Consider the following 17,080-nt stretch of genomic DNA (forward strand, 5'->3'; position numbering starts at 1 on the left):
GCATGCTCCTATGCATCAGGGTACAAAACTTGACCGGAAATGCCTCTGTGCATGCTGCCTGATCCTGCTGTCAAATATGTTGTGAGGGAGCGACTGCCTGAGGAAGTGATCCATGCGCGCATCTGTATTGGCACCCAAATCTGTGGGTATCGACTCCAGAAAATGTGTAAAAGTCACTCTTTTCCGCTCCTTCTGGATTACAAAACACCATCAGCTTAGTGTTGTCCTGCCTTGGCTACTACTCATCTGTTTTTCTGGATCTTCTGGGCTTCGCGTTAATCATCCATTCAATCTTTTTGAATGTATTGTTTGTCTTCTTTTCAAACTCTCTAGTGCTACTCATTTTTCACCTTCTTTTTCCCTCTGCTTTAACTTTCCTTTCATCATTTGTTTGCAACTTTGTGACTCGTCAAATGTGTTAGAATACGGCTCCCAAGATACCTCACCCCTGACTATGCTAGCAAGGATTGATGGGTGTGTAGTCCAAAACATCTGGAGAGCCAAAGGTTGTAGGCCACTGTGACGTCACACCAATAGGAAACAAAAATAATATTCGTCCAGCATGACATCATGGCAGAGGAGTAAGGTATTATCTCTGCATCCCCCGTGACCCTCAAAGCCGAGGGAAGACGAGAAGGCCCAATGGATGTGGCTGAGGTCATGAGGGCTCTTGACAGTGTGTGGCCCCTGGGTTGCGACTCCCATGCTGTCGAGCCTCAGCACTGCCCTTGCCACTGGGCTTGTGGCAGGTGGAAGCAGCATCTCCCAAAATCTGACAAGGGAGAGGGGAAGCTCAGGGAGGCGGATCTGGGTGGTAGGACGCCAGGTAGGGGTTTGCTTCTTGTTAGGGGACAGGCAGGCAGAAACATGAGGCATGTGGATACGGGTGGAAGGACGTCCAGGATGTTCTTTCTTTTTAAGGGAGCGAGAGAACAAACATGATGGAGTTAAATAAGGGTGTCAGGAGATCAGAGTTCTTTGGGGTGTTGGCAGTGTTAGGGAGGTCAAGGAGGTTCAATTTAGGGTATGTATACCTCTTCAATACCTGCTCGCTCCATCTCTCCAGGAGGATGGCGAAGGGACATGGAAGGGAGCTACAGTGAATGATATGTTATTAACAGTGTGGCCATTTAACGTTGAGGTTCCAAGTGACTTCAAAGACTAAGCGAGCTCTACTCTTGTTGTCTATGAGACGTCCAATGAAAGCCATTGCTGGACTTTATCTCTGTTCTTGATAGTGACCCATCTACACGCATTAGCATTTTCACCTGCAGCTGCAGGCAATGCAACCTCTTCTTATATGCCCAGAATCCTGACTCATGGGCTGAGGTATCATGTGAGGCTGTGGGCAATAGTTCTGATGGCACATGGCCGCAGGCGATGGGTGCTAGCCAGAGAGTCTGTGGCCCTAAAATAATGTTAAAAAGGGAGCAACAGGTGCTGAAAGCTTTGGCAGCTGCAATCAATGTTCACTGTCCATGCTGCGGGAGCCTAGAGCAGGAAGAGGCCAGTGCGGCATCCGGCAGGGGACACGCAAGGTGGTAGCCCGTCAGATGGGAGCGGGTGAGGGTGCCGGTGCAGAGGCGGCACCTGGCGTGGCACTTGGAATCCTGAGAGTCCACACCAACGCCTATTGCCCAGGAGTCCTGGATCCTGATAGGCTCCAAGGATTCCAGCATTTCACCGAGAGTGCTACGCCATGTAGCTGCAGCGTCTTGCAACAGTTTAGCTCTGACGTCACCGTGCCTCCTATCAGAGGCAGCCCAGCGCACAGTGAACATTCTGGCTCCCACTGAAACAATTGCATGGATGACCAGATGTTCAGATTCCTTTCTTCTGAACCAGGTGCAGATGATTCACAGACATCAGCTGTTAAGTCAGCCTTTATTGCTAAATGTTTATTTAGTTCACTGGTGCAGTTTAGAACATTTAGCACTTGCATTAAATCACACAAATGGCCTTTAATGTATTAATATTAAACAGCTTCCAATGTGTGCTTGGAACACCGGTGCTGTGCTCAGGTGTGCTTGTTTCCAACTCAACAGGTCCACATGGTGCCTACATGTTTGTAGTTTTAACATCTCTCCCACTGGTGGGAGACATGCATGAGGTTAAAGGGAAAGGCGGTGTCACCATATACTGTAAGGATTAAAATATGCCCATTGTTTGTGAACAGGATACTGTAAGTCACCCTTAACCTCTGTGACCTGTTAAAGGAACCTGACCTTCAGCCTCATTCCTCCATTTGATCACAAAACTCCTTTGTGACTTGTCTTGAGGGTTCCATGCTTTTTTACTGCAGAAATGTCACCACTGTATTTTTCAACTGCATTATTTTACCAATTTTTTGCCTCTAAATGTGGGTGCAGACCCTGCTCTCCCTCTCCTCCCAACCACACCCACTCTCTCACCAACCCATATTGTCTCACCCAAACCTCCATCCTTCGTGGCAAAAATTAGGTTAACAAAAGACAGTCAAAAAATACGGGGTGCAATGTCTGTGTTTAAGAAGGGTGGATGCCTTATGAACGCCCGTAGAAGGCGCTGCACTTCTCTTAAGGGTTCTATGTTCATTCTTCGACAGTCATGTTTTCAATGTTTTTTTGTCAATTTTTTCCCCTATAAAATCTATCGATAGTTTATTTTTATTTTTGGGGGGTTCCACCCAAACTACCATCCCCTATTATTTTAACTCTAGTCCCGACCTCCATACCCCATATATACCCTTCCCCACACCCCTCCCATGTTTTCCGATGGTTTTTTTCGGGGAGCAAAATTCAGCAAAACCTATCGATCGATAAATTAACATTGTACCCTCTTGCGTAAGCTTCAAGGCCATCACCCTTTTTGCATCTACCGTGGACATCTTTGGGTTTTTGAAAACCACTCCTTCATAAGCCCTTAGGGAACTATAGGCCATATTTTCAAATGAAGACTAGAAATAACTGGCTTAAAGCCATTTATGCAAGACGTGCTTACACTGTGCAGGAAAATAAGCTCATCTCTTTTGAACGCTTTGCAGGTTTACTTCATGTGAGTCCTTATATTGGTAATCACTAGAACATGTTCACACTTTCCAGCGTTTTAAAATAAAAAACAACTCGCAGAAAGTACCCGTACTCCGCACAGGTTCTGTAGACAGACATAGAAACGCTCACTTCCATTTTTGGAAATCAATTTTCTTTTTTTTCTGCTTCTGAGTATTCGTAAAACAACCTGTGAAGTAATTTTAAAATGTGTCTGGTGCGGTACAGTGAGTTGCGCTGCAAATATCTTGGAAAGGGGGCATCTTAGTGCCTCGAAATGTGGTCTTCAAGGCTTTTCAGTTTTGTTCCTCGTGTCGAGGCATTTAAAACGTGCTTTATCCGGTCCTTCTTCGACCACATTGATGTTTCTCCGATTTCAGGCAACCGTCTCATGGGTAAAGGGGCTGAAATCCAGGGAAAGGGGGGGGGTGTCCAAATGTCATGTAGCCAGTAATGTCCCGAGGGTCCTAACAGGTACCTATGACAAATTTGATGAAGATTGGTCAAACGGTGTGGAATTGTATAAGGAACAAACACATTTTCTGCTTGATATATAAAGATGTGCTTCGCCAGCACTATAGAGGAACACATTGCACGGAATGTGATGTGCTTCACAAGCACTGTACCAGAACGCATTGCACGGAATGTGATGTGCTTCGCAAGCACTGTACAGGAACTCATTGCACGGAATGTGATGTGTTTCGCCAGCACTGTACAGGAACGTATTGCGCGGAATGTGATGTGCTACGCCAGCACTGTACAGGAACGCATTGCACGGAATGTGATGTGCTTCGCAAGCACTGTACAGGAACTCATTGCACGGAATGTGATGTGTTTCGCCAGCACTGTACAGGAACGCATTGCACGGAATGTGATGTGCTTCGCCAGCACTGTACAGGTGCGCATTGCACGTAATGTGATATGCTTCGCCAGCACTGTACAGGTATGCATTGCACGGAATGTGATGTGCTTCGCAAGCACTGTACAGGAACTCATTGCACGGAATGTGATGTGCTTCGCAAGCACTGTACAGGAACTCATTGCACGGAATGTGATGTGTTTCGCCAGCACTGTACAGGAACGTATTGCGCGGAATGTGATGTGCTACGCCAGCACTGTACAGGAACGCATTGCATGTAATGTGATGTGCTTCGCAAGCACTGTACAGGAACTCATGGCACAGAATGTAAAGCAAATACTGTACTTCCCAGTTCCCAATTCTGGGTCAGTTTGTAGCTACCTTGCTAGATGTTTTGAGGGGTCATGGAGTCCTTGATGGGGTGAAGGAGATGAAGCAAGCTCCGTCATGGATTCCGTGATATTTTTTCTTTTTTGCCAACTTTAAACCCAGCATATGTGAACATCTGGAATTAACCCCACATTCAATGAGGTGAACATGTTCTGGTCCACAGCATGATTTGTGACAGTACTGCACGTGCAGAAACCCAGACGTTGCATTGTTGCAGAGTAGTCTAGGCATTGAGGGTGTGCATTGGCTTCATCGTGCAGAATGGGCACTGCAACTCCAGGTGGGCTTTCACCCATGACTGAGTGCTGCTGCTGGCGTTGCTCAGTGTCTGACTCATCTCAAACGCTGCACAATTAGAATAACTGTCAATCACTCTCAGAGGCCCGGGTTCTCTTTTCTCCCCTTGCTGAAGCATCTCCCCTGCTACTTTAAGATCTAATTCTAGATGTGTTTCCATTGTTTTCCAAGAAAAAAACATTCCTAAAGGAGTTGACCGGAATGTTTTCTCTGCTCCTTGAAATCCCCCTGTCACGATATCTAAGGAAAGCAAGGGAATCGTGGCATGAAGAGGTCACGCATTAATAGAAGCCGCAGACGCTGCGGGCGCGCGGGCGAGGAGCAGCTGGTTGCGTGACTAGAGTGGCGTGAGCTAGAGAGAAGCACCTAAGCGCGCAGTGGGAGTGGGGCGCACTGTAGGAAAGGCGCTGGCACAAGCAGGATTATTGCTGACTCTCATGGCACCCCTCTCTCCCTTCCTCTCACAGGCTCTCCCCCGACAGCAGCGGAGGAGGCAGCAAGAGTGGAGTCATCCTGGACATCTCCTCCCTGAAGATGAACGAGCTGGAGACCGAGGTGCCGCCCTTGCCGCCCCGCTATCGCTTCAGGGACCTGCTGCTTGGAGACCAGACCTTCCAGAATGATGACAGGTAAAACAAAATGGTGGCACAATTGGCTGGAAGGGAATCCATGCGACCTGTGTAAGCTAGGTCTCCTCAAGCGTGCAGGCAAAATTGCAGTTATAACTGAGGTGTAAGAACTCCTAAGATGCACGTTCTGCAATGATGCAGGTACAACCAAGTTTTAAGGACTGTTACCTGCAGGCTCTGCAATGATGCAGGTACAACCGAGTTTCAAGGAGTGTTAAACTACAGGCTCTGCAAAGATGCAGGTTCAACAGAGCTTTAAGGACTGTTAAACTGCAGACTCTGCAATGATGCAGGTACAACAGAGTTTTGAGGACTATTAAGCTGCAGGCTCTGCAATGATGCAGGTACAACCGTGCTGTAATGACTGTTAAACTGCAGGCTCTGCAATGATGCAGGTACAACCAAGTTTTAAGGAGTGTTAAACTACACGCTCTGCAATGATGCAGGTACAACAGAGTTTTAAGGAGTGTTAAACTGTAGGCAGTTGCTAGTGCAGCAAAGATGAAGCACTCCTAAATTACAGGCACTGCAAGGATGCAGGCACAACAGACTTTTTTGGACTATTTAACTGCAGGCAGTTGCCAGTGTAGCAACGTTTGTAAGTATCTATACATTAGAGGTACTACAATGAGGCAGGTGTAGCAAAGGCTGTATGTTCTGCTAAACTACAGGCAAAGCAATGATGCAGGTTTAGAGAACGTGTAAGTACTGGTAAAGTACAGGCACTGAAATGATGCAGCTTCAGTAACGTTATAGGTGCTACTAAATTACAGGCACTGCAAAAGTGCAAGCACAGCAAGGTTTTATAAGTACAACATTATAGGCAATGCGAGGAGACTTGTACAGCAACGCTGTAAGCACTATTCAATTACAGACACTGCCAGAAGTTAGAAGTACCGTGAAAGTGTAAGTACTACTAAAGCACAGCCACTGCACGGATACATCTTCAGAAAAGTTATAAGTAGTACTGACGTTCTGGCACTGCAGCCTTGCAGGTAGAGCACATTTGTAAGTGCCAATAAAGTGCAGGCACTGCAAAGATACAGCTAGAGCAAAGTTATAATTCTAAATTACAGGCACAGCAAAGTTGCAGACACTGCATCAATGTCCAGTGTAAATGCTGCTAAAATGTTTGTGATAATTCAGGGGTCTAATCTGGTGTTCAAGAAAAGGGGTAGTAAAGGCATTCGGAGCAATGAGTGGGCTCTGCAGGAGACTCAATGCAAACATTATGTCAGTCATCAGGATATTGTGTGTTCTGACACTTATCTCTCGAAAACACTATATTATAAAAGTCAAAAAATATTTCTAGAACAAAATATGATCAGCTGTTGATGCAGTCATCCTATCTACGTATGTGCATATATATATATATATATATATATATATATATATATATATATATATATATATATATATATATATGTGTGTATGCATCTCTGTGTTATACTGCACTGTCCTGCTCCCATGCACTTTGAAGGATACAAGATATGGAAGTGCCGCAGAAAGTTAAATGCATTTACAACGGGGGTCTGCTACCTTTGACGCGCCAGGCATTTTGGACTACAGCTCCCATCAGTCCTAGCCAGCATAGACAATGCTAAGGGGCCATGATAGTAATAGTCCAAAACACACGGAGAGCTAAAGGTTTTAGACCCCTGGTTTGTTTAGGATTTGTTTGTATCCATAGTCCTGGTTTGCTGTTCTTAACAGTTCGCTGTTCCTTTGTTTTTGAGAGTATTGAGTGGATAAAGGGGTAATGTGTAGAATAGGAGTATTTTGGAGTACTGTAGAAGATGTGAACAATGGTCCGTCCATTGGACATTTGGCCGACACAGCAACACATGGTCAGAAACTGGACATATACTTTAGTTATAAAGCGGCGATGATGATGATTGATTCAATCAATTTCCTGGCACACACGCGATGATATTGATTGATTCAGTCAGTTTCTTGGCGCGCACGTGATGGCGCGCACACAATGATCATGATTGATTCAATCATGTCCAACGGTCCAACTTTTTGTTTAGATGGCCCCTTGTATTTTAAGACTAGGAAAAAATCAGCCGGCTTTCGATAATTCATTATAAGGTTTACAATTCATTAGATGCCCTTGTCTTTCAATAAATTAGGGTTATTCCCCCGATGTAGCTTTGATGGTTTCAAATTTTCTGTAGTGCGTCTGCAATTTTCTTTGGAATAATTTAGTTCTGTTATTTGATCATTTATAGGGGAGATGTTATGAGTTTATGTTGCATGTATGTATTAGCAATGTATTAGAAATCTATTATTTCTAAATAAAATAGGTTGATTGTTTGAATTAGATTTATTGCGTCCAGGAGCTCAATCTAGCTTGCACTAAGCGCATTTCATTTACGCAAGAGAAATGCATATTTTCCCTTTAGCAATCAGGAGCCAGATTACAGAAACTTTGCACAGGTGCAAGTGCAAGTTTGCACGGTAATCCCACTAGGGCAACGTTTCCCCTCATTTTAAAATCACTGGGACATAATAGAAAACCTTTTCACTGTGACAAGTACAGTTGGCATGTTATAAGCACCAGGGCAAAAATTACTCGAACAAAAAGAGGCCTTTTCAATGCATTTTTGCACCAGGGCCAAGTTTGCCCTAGTGTTAATACAGGTTGGTATTAGCCCTAGAACAAACATTGCCCTCGTGTATAAAATGCATTGAAAATGTATCTTTTTTGCACTAGGGCAATTTTTGCCCCGGTGCTGACACATAGGGCAGACTTTGCCCTAGTGAGAATGTCGTGCAAACTTGCACTTGCACCAGTGCAACGTGTATGTAATCTGGCCCCAGATTCTGAAAACAATGCACAGCCTGACATGCAATGCTGTTAAATACTGCACCTGATTTAGAAGGTTTTACTTTATGTGTGCACTACTGTTGGCGATCACATGTAAAGCGTAGCTGCTGCAGGTTGTTGATCACAACTGCTTTGTTGTCATGTTGTTCAGATACTTTACCTTTGGCAGGATGCTCCAAGTGTTACCCAGGGAAAAGGGACCAGTGTTGTCATCAATTACATTTCTGATGTCATCTTTGATGTCCTGGATGTTAGTGTTAGCAGTGCGCAGTGGTGGTGCGAGTTATGCTTGCTGAGCTTACCATAACTGGCGAATTTCAAGGGTTTTTCGGTTTTACTTGGAACGTTACACATAACGTCCCGTTAACAAAGTTTTTCTTACTGAATTTGATAGGTTTTAAGTAGCGCAACTTACCTATAACGTCCCTTTAACAAACGTTTTTTACTAAAGGTCATTGGTTTCTAGTAGTGGCACGTAACCATAATGTAAAGTAACAACTGACTTCATTGCACACCTTGCGGAGAATGCCACATGACCAGAACTGGCCTTGGCGGGGGCGAGCTGGATGACCGGCCAGGGCGCTGCGCTCCCCAGGGCGCCATTAGCCCCCCACCACACCAGCTCGGGGGACTCTTTCAAGGGCTCTGTGAAGCTGGCATAGCAGCAGAAGGCGCAGCAGGCGGGCGCATTCAATGTCAATCGGGTGCTTAGCACCCGATTGACACCAAATGCCCCCCTCTGCCGCAGGCACCTTAACCAAGAAAAGGGACTGTTAGCCCCACGCCAGCTCGGGGGAGTCATTGAATGGCTCCCCCGAGCTGGCATAGTGGCGGCAGGCGCCTCATTGTTGGTCAATGAGTCCGTGGCAGCGGAGTGCATTTAGGAACAATAGGGTGCTATTGCACCTTATTAATAGAATTATCTCCTTGTCGGAGCGAGGAGATTAAAAAAATAAAAATAAAAATACACTCCGTAGCCACGGCCCCAGTTGACCAGGGGCGTGCTGCCCCTAAGGCCGGCCCAGCACATGACCATATACCGGCGCAGAGCACGGTGACGTGTCCGAGAATCCGTACACACTTAACAATAAGATCTATCCCGCATGGACAGTGTGGAAGTACATTTCTTACTGATGTAGGAACTGCCACCTTTTTGGAGTGAGCCATTAACAATGTAGCACACAGTACATACTTTTAGAAAAAATACTATTTATCTGAAAATGACATGAGGTAAGGCCATTCCTCCTCCCCAAGAAACTGCAACACTGATGTAATGAAGGAGCATGAGAAACACTGCCCCTACCTTAGAAAGAACACACGCCCAACATTTTCACCCGTCCGCCTAGCCCCCCATATTACTGTTTGGTGCCTCTTTGCTCATTTCTGTCCACAAATTTCCTTCTTAGCTGTCCTTTTAAAAAAAAAGCCATCCGTAAACAAATTCAATGTTCCTGTAAGAACCACCTTTCACAGTTTAAGAATAGTAAAAAAAAAAAAATCGCATACAAAACAAAATCCTTTTCTAACATGGCCACCATAGAAAGGAAAGTCGGTTGTTCCATACATGGCCCCTCTTCGCTTTCCATGGCAGCCTGCAAATAGCACAATAGCAAATAGCACAAAGGAAACGCTGTTAACATATTACCACCAGCACTTTTTTCCTCCCTTTCAAATGTATCGTAATGTTGAACAACTTTACCACAAAGCCAGTCCCAGGTGAACATGGCCACTGTAATCCTATCTTTTCTCCCTTCTGGTCATGACCAGTAGCCACATTGTGCGGATCATGACCTTATACCATGACCCCGATATTCTGCCCAGATTCAACACCTTTCTGGATGGCGTTCCTCTCCGGCGTAGCCAAATGCGCCCATAAGCACCTACATGCCGTGACGCAGAACCTGAAAATGAACACACAGCGACGTAGAACGTAGCATGTTACATTTTGAAATAATAAACTGTTTTTTAAAGGAAAACATTAACAATTTTAGAATTTGTAAAGTACTTTAATTTCACAAAAAACTGTCCGAGACCATCGGACTATTCCCATTTTCAATGAAATAGTAACTTTGTTTGTTCCATTGTCATCGAAAATGTTAATTGTGAGCCACACGTTGATCGTTTCGCATTCGATAAAGCAAACGCTTCGGTCGCACAGTGATTTCCAAGACGTTGGCATGAACTTTGGACTACACCACCATAAAAGATGTTATGTTACTCCTAATGGCCACTCCAGTGTATGGACAAATGGGGCCGGCCTGGTCGTCCCACAATACAGTCACAGTTAGGCAGCCGGTCATGAGTACGTGCATTTGGCGTCCAAAGAACCCATCACTTGGCATCTGGAATCCATGGCAATCACAGTACGGCAGAATGTAGCTGTTCGGAAAACGTAACAGAAAATATGTATCAATATCCAACCTTTAGCAAACAATTGCAAAAAGACAAAAAGAACGTGGAAACTGATACATAAATCGATGTGGTCATACATGACATTTTAAAGAAATAATAGCGTTGCACATGGGTGAACCTAATGATAGCCTACAAATGGTGAGAATCTGCATTCTCCATAACGTTAAAAAAAAATTGACAGCTACACAGAAAGATAATACCTCTGTTATAATGCCAAAATTACTGTTCTGGTAATAACAAATTAAAACTCGTTACAGTGTAGAGTCGTCAAAAGTAAACATACACGATATTTACCGTCTCCATTGTCTTTGTTATAACCCAGACAGCGAGGTACTTACAGCAAAGAATCTTCTTCAACTTATATTACATGTGTTTTGCAAACGTTTTGAATACATGACTTATTATCAAATGGTATTTTTCCCAAACTTGCATTCCCTGCATTCTTACTGAATTTTTCCCTTTCGCTCAAGGTCAAAAAACAATTGACCCTTATGGGTTCAGTCGGATGCTTGGGCCTACTGAGCTCGCAACCTCAAAAGCAAAGCAAGTGACCTTCGCTCAGAATACAAATACATTCTGACTTTTCAACAACATGTCTCAACGCATTCATGAGAAGTGGTACTCCATACACTTGCAAACCCACTCTTTCCATCAAACACTGCAGGTGGCTGCCTCAGATTTCAAACTTTATGACGGTATTTACCCTATGACTTAGATGACAAGAAAACACCACTTTTTGCCTTCCTGCTCCACATCCCATCCCAGCCTCATTAACTATCACCTTCCGATACAATATTTCATAAGTTTAACAAGTGCATTGTTGTGTTGTTTTATATGTGTTACCGGCGATGTCCGCGTACACCAAAACACGAATAAAACATGGCGGGCGCAGCGACAGAATCTGACGCACTTCACGCCGTTCAACACCCAATCAGTGAATGCACCACATGTCCGCGAACAGGATGCTACGGATTAGGCAATCGGTATCTTGTCCGCGGAGCGGACATAGATATCACACATTTTTTCAGACGTACTTTTTGTTCATTTTAAAGAAAAGTACTGGACGGATTGGCACCAAATTTACAAAAGCACGCTTTCGGGACCAAGCTCCTGCCGCAAATGTGGTGAAAATCCATCCAGCCGTTTGGACTGTAGACGTGCGCAAACTTTTTCCCCCATTCAGTTCATAGGAAAAAAACATGTTTTGGGACCTCCCCTGTAAATCCCCCCCGCACCAAACATCACCAAACTCTGCAAAACTTTTGGGAAAGTTTGGTGAGGATTCATCCAGGGGGAGCGGAGTTATAAGCCACCCAAAAAGTGCTCTTCCTATGGAAACAGCAACTTAACCATAACTACACGGCCACTAATGTGGCCGTGTAATATATGTAATGGAGTTGTGTTCAGGGTAGTTATGGAGGGTGAGTAGCATGGGAGTAAGTTGAGAGTACTCCTTTCAGCTTTGGAAGGTGTAGCCTTGGTGCAGATATGAAGGAGTTGAAAGTAGGTGCACCTTTGACATCAGGGGAGGGGGTTCCAGTGCTACAGGGTAAGGAGAGAGGGAGTAAACATGGGAGAAAGAGCAAGGTATTTCTGGAACAGAACGATAACGAAGTGTGCTAGAATGGAGGATGCACAGAGGAGAGTAGAGGGGGAGAGTGTCGTCAAGGGATGGGCATGTAATCTCAAGCATGGTTTTGGAAACAAGCAGTAGGAATTTAAAGAGTGACGAGGTCTTAATGGATAGCCGACCAGGAGAAGAGTGCAGAAGATTATAGAAGGTGCGGGTGGCAAAGTTGAGTACTTTGTCCAGTGGAGAAAAGGAGTTGAGAGGGACACCAAAGAGGATGGCGGCACGGTAGTCAAGGCAACTAATGACCAGTTTCAATATTAGGGTTTTGCTGGCATTGTAGGTGAACAGGGTGTATAGCTTTCTAACGCTAGCTTCGTTAATTGCAGCAATAGTTGAGGTAGAAGTATAAAGTGGTGATGGTAAAGGTCCCGATTGAAAGGACCCCATGGTTGTGAGCCTTACGGAAGGAGAGAGTAGGCCTGGAGAACATGAGATGGGTGCAAGAAGGAAGAGGCCATTGGAGGCAGGAAGGTAGATTACTTTGGTCTTTCAAAAGTTAAGCATTAGACAACCAAGTGCCATCCGGTGCAATATTGCTGAGAGACAATCAGATAAGCGAGCAGAGCAGTCAGAGCTAAAAGTAGGGAAGTAGAAGAAGAGTTGCTTGTCATTCGCAAAGAGCAAGAGGGTGAATCCAAAGGAGGCGATTGATTGACAGAGGGCGCAGTGTGAATAGCAAGAGACTAAGAGCGAAGCGTTGGGGAATTAAACAGGGAGGGATTGGAGTTAGAAGGATCAGAGGTTCCCTTCTTCCACAAGATGGACCGATGGGACAGACAGGAGGCAATGCAGGTATGAGCAGTGCCCTGGATGGCAAAGGCAGTTAGAATCCGAAGAGGTGATGAGTGGTCAACTATCTATCACTATCTGAAAGGTGGCCAGAGGTCCTGTAGGATAATAACAGAGGATAGTTTAGAATGGTCAGCAGAGGTCAGAAAGCTACAGACATGTGTGGTGGCCTAGTCTGTGGAATGGCGTCTACAAAATGTGGATTGAAGAGGGTCCCAAGGTCATAATTGTCCAGATCTGAAGACATCCTGTTAAATCAGAGCCATTCTAGGGTGTTAGAATAGTCAGAGGGGAGAGAGAGAGGTTAGTAGGTGGCAGGATTATTGGGGTCAACCGATGACTTGTTTAGGATTGGTGGGACATTTGTTACCTTAGAGCAGGTTGGAATCATTCCAAGGGCAAGAGAGAGGTTTAAGATGCAGGAGAGGTAGGAGCTGTTGACAGGTGCAATCTTTGATTTTCAGCGGGGTAGCGAGTTATCAGGGACATAGGAGGAGTTGGAAGGCTTAAGGATGATTGCAAATCCACAGGGAGAAGCTGGGATGAAGGAGCATAATCAGCAGGTGGCCCAACCTCTGACTGCACACATGTTGTTGAATCAGGCGAGGTCACACAAAGAGCCTGTGTGACCTTCTAGATACAAAAAGAAGGTCACTCATCAGAGAATGGAGTTTGTATGTCCCTCCAGGGGTTCCTAACCTGTGCACAGCAGCATGTATAATTCACATGGCTGACAATTGTTTGTCAAATGAATAGGACCTGCTCCACTGGCATTTCAGGAAAGGGGAGGAATTTGGCTTTGAGATGCAATGAAAACATTCATCTGTAACATTTATTTGTTTCTCATTGACACAAACTGATTCAGAAGAGAGTGAAAGTTGTGTGTCTAGCCTTCTTCTGGCTTTCCCTTGAATTTCAATATGTTCTGCTCGAGCGATGCGGCTGGACCTCATCACTTCAATGGATGGATCCGGGAACGATCCACGGACGCGTAGCTATTACTCCAGTGACGCGTGCTACAAGCAATATGACAATGGGCCTCATTCCGAGTACGGCGCTAACCAATGGCGCTATTAACGCCTTGGTTGACGCCGTACCCGGACCGGCAGCGCCTTGGTGGATGGCGGAATTACCGCCCCATTCCAAGGTTGGCGGGGCGGTAATTCCCCAATCCCCATTTACCCTTCCCCATTCCCATTCTTGCCCCATAGGGCATAATGGGAGTGGGGAAGGCGTCAATTACGCCACCGTAAATTACGGTGGCGTAATTAACATCAAGGTCCCTTAGCGCCATGGTTTTTAACACCTGCTAAAAGCAGGTGTTAAAACCACCATGGCGCAAAGGGAACTCGGAGTATGGCGGTAAGGGATTACCGCCACCGCTCTCGTTAGCGGTGGCCGCTATCCCTTACCGCCATACTCGGAATGAGGCCCAATATGTCACACTCCCATGCAAAATGTACACTCTGAGATCAGTTTTCAAACCTGCCCACACCAATATGATTGCATTATAGGACACTCACATGCTTATCAAAGAAGCGAGTCGTACGACACCACCGCAACACTACGCAATGCATGCTCACCTCCTCCCCTAGTGTAGACTTCTTCTCACACCACCTTCTTGTAACTTTGTTTCTTCTTTGCCACTCGGGGAATTTGTGGGACTTGTTTCCTTAGCCCCCAGTTGTATATCCTCCCCTCTGCTAAGACCAGAGAGAGTGACGGTTTTAGGCCCGGGTGACCTGGGCTTCACATAAGCCACCCCACCACGCCAGCTAGGGGGAGTCTTACCGGGGCTCCCCCGAGCTGGCGTGGTGGTTTAAGGCACCTTATTGAAAGAAAATGCAACCCGCTCTCATGCTGGTGACGGGCGCACCAGCATAGGAGCTGGGTGCTTTTCATTACAATAGGGCGCTGATGCTAAACCAGCATGGGAAAGCCTTTGAAAGGTTTATCACTTAATAGAGCGCCGCTGCTAGGTGTACCCCCTGGACATGACCGGGGAAGGGGGCTGACACATTTTTTTGCCTCACACCGGGCCCTGCCCGAGCTAAGGTGAGCTCTGGAAATACCAATAAATAATTAAATAAAAATAATTTGTTCTGTGGCCCTTCAGACGACCGTAACCTTTGCGCGCGACTCACCACCCCACGGCAGTGTACCATAAACAGTAGCCTAGAGATGTTATACATCTTGCGTCTTATTGTCTGGTTATATGGTTGGCTGTGTGCTCCTTGGCTCATCCAGTCTATAGCTTATGATACAGAAATCTGCCACGCTGTAACCATATTGTACAACATAAACTAGACACAAGAATTTTCCATAGCACAAACATTGACTACATGGTGGAGGCACAACGATGCACTTGATTACATGTGTGCAGTGGAAGATATAGGAGGATTTATATATATAATGTATTTTTAGAATTTTTTATGACTAAGAGCTATTTTTATGAAAAAAGTAAGATAAGGTTCTTTGGGACCATAGAGAATAAAGCCAATGAAATACAGGACTAGGCGATGGTGTATTTTGCAGTTAAAATTGATTTAACTCCGGGTGGGCACGCTCTCCTAAAAAACAGACTTCCTCTCTTTATTTTAAATAGTACAATTGTGACGACATCATCAAAAGGTAATTGACGTTAGCACTGTAACACAATCTGACACCAGTGTTACTAAAACGTGCATGGCTGTTCCCTCAGTAGGGCTCTCTTTCGCGGCAGTCAGAAACAATCAAACGCTCCCTAAAACTCAGGTACACCATCATTATTATTACAAAATGTGGATTTTTGTTCCAATCCCACCTGCTCAAGAACTACTGTGCTAACTTCATGGATAGTATAGCTCACTAGCAACACACTGGTCTTGAAAGCAGGAGAGGATGCAGAACAACACAGGTTCGAATCCCGGGTTTGCCCTTAGAAACCTCTTGGGTATTAAGCATGCTATAAATAACCAATCTTTCTACTCATAGAAAGACGTGGCCCTTCTCGGTCACTTAAAGATCATACCTGTTTCCATTAATCTGGCATCAGCTGATGCTGTGTGTGTTTGAGTGTGTGACCTTTCTTCGTTCTTGGTTGATCATTTTACGCCTGCTTGTCAGCATCCCACGCCTGGCATTTTCTCGTGGAACCTCTTGCTGTTGCAAGGGGACTTTCCCTAGACATTCACCAATGCCATAACACCGGCATAACATCATCAATCATGCCTGGAAAAAGGTCACAGCACTGCGCGCACACACACACACGCATGCAGGCATACATTCAGGGTCCAGGGTGGGATCCATGAGTAAAGGTGAAGATCAAGGGGATCCAGGGCTCCATGGGAACATGCCAGGCCTAGAATGACGTCAGTAATAAAAGCAGATGGCAGAATTCACCATTCTTATTTTTAATAGGGGTGTACCTACCATCTACAACCTTGCCCGTTACCCTTCTGTATTAAGGATGAAAGGGGGTGACACTGCCTCTGACACTCGTGCTGCATGAATTCTAACACAGGCATTGTAGTCCAGTAGATCAATAACACAGCATTAATTACCAAATTAAGAATCTGTCTATTTCTCTATGTGTTGCCAACCTGCCAGAACACTCACGGTCCGACTCTGAACTAGGTGTCAATTGACAAAAAGTAGTTTTAAGGCTTAACTACACTTTTTGTAATTAACACCTATTCTCATGTTGTCAGATTTTTCGCAGCCACCTGCCCTCTCCCTCCCCCCTCCCTTTTATGTCCACTAGCACTTACTATTATCATTTGTCCCGTGACCTGTGATAGTAGCCTGTCTGTCTCCCCCATCCCTCGTGTCTTTCTCCTCCCACTCCCGCCCCCGAGCAACTTTCTGACCTATCATGATAGTTGTTTGTTTTGTTTCTCTCCTTCTCGTCACTCCTTACCTCCCCTCCCTCGCCTCCCCCTCCTCTTGTTATTCATGCGCTACATCAATTGTCGTTAGGCATAGTAATGTTGCTGCTTGTATTGATCTCCCTTTTTTTCCCCTGCCCCTCTCCTCCATAATTATTCCTTGCACTTGCACTATCTGAAATGTCGCCAGGTTGATTATGATTGTTATTTTTCATTCTGATTTGTTTCAAGGACTTGTAAGAATGTATTTGTATTCTTCCTTGTTCCCTCCCCCCTTGAAGCGCTTTGAAACACATTGTGTATAGGCGCTATACAAATAAACAATCAATCAATCAATCAATTAATTAGC

General features: G+C 45.2%; 1 protein-coding gene across 5 annotated transcripts in view; it reads left to right on the plus strand.

Annotated features, from left to right (window-relative positions):
* The window catches only part of KCNT1 (potassium sodium-activated channel subfamily T member 1), a 2,308,650-nt gene that overhangs the window by 303,650 nt on the left and 1,987,920 nt on the right, over positions 1–17,080 (plus strand). For all 5 annotated transcript variants that reach the window (XM_069609538.1, XM_069609540.1, XM_069609539.1 and 2 more), the window contains exon 2: positions 5,040–5,201. In XM_069609538.1, coding sequence (XP_069465639.1) covers positions 5,040–5,201 — 162 coding nt within the window. The remainder of the gene's footprint in view (positions 1–5,039; positions 5,202–17,080) is intronic.

Source organism: Ambystoma mexicanum, chromosome 8 (genome assembly GCF_040938575.1).
Source record: "Ambystoma mexicanum isolate Mex_15411 chromosome 8, UKY_AmexF1_1, whole genome shotgun sequence".
Lineage (NCBI taxonomy): Eukaryota > Metazoa > Chordata > Amphibia > Caudata > Ambystomatidae > Ambystoma > Ambystoma mexicanum.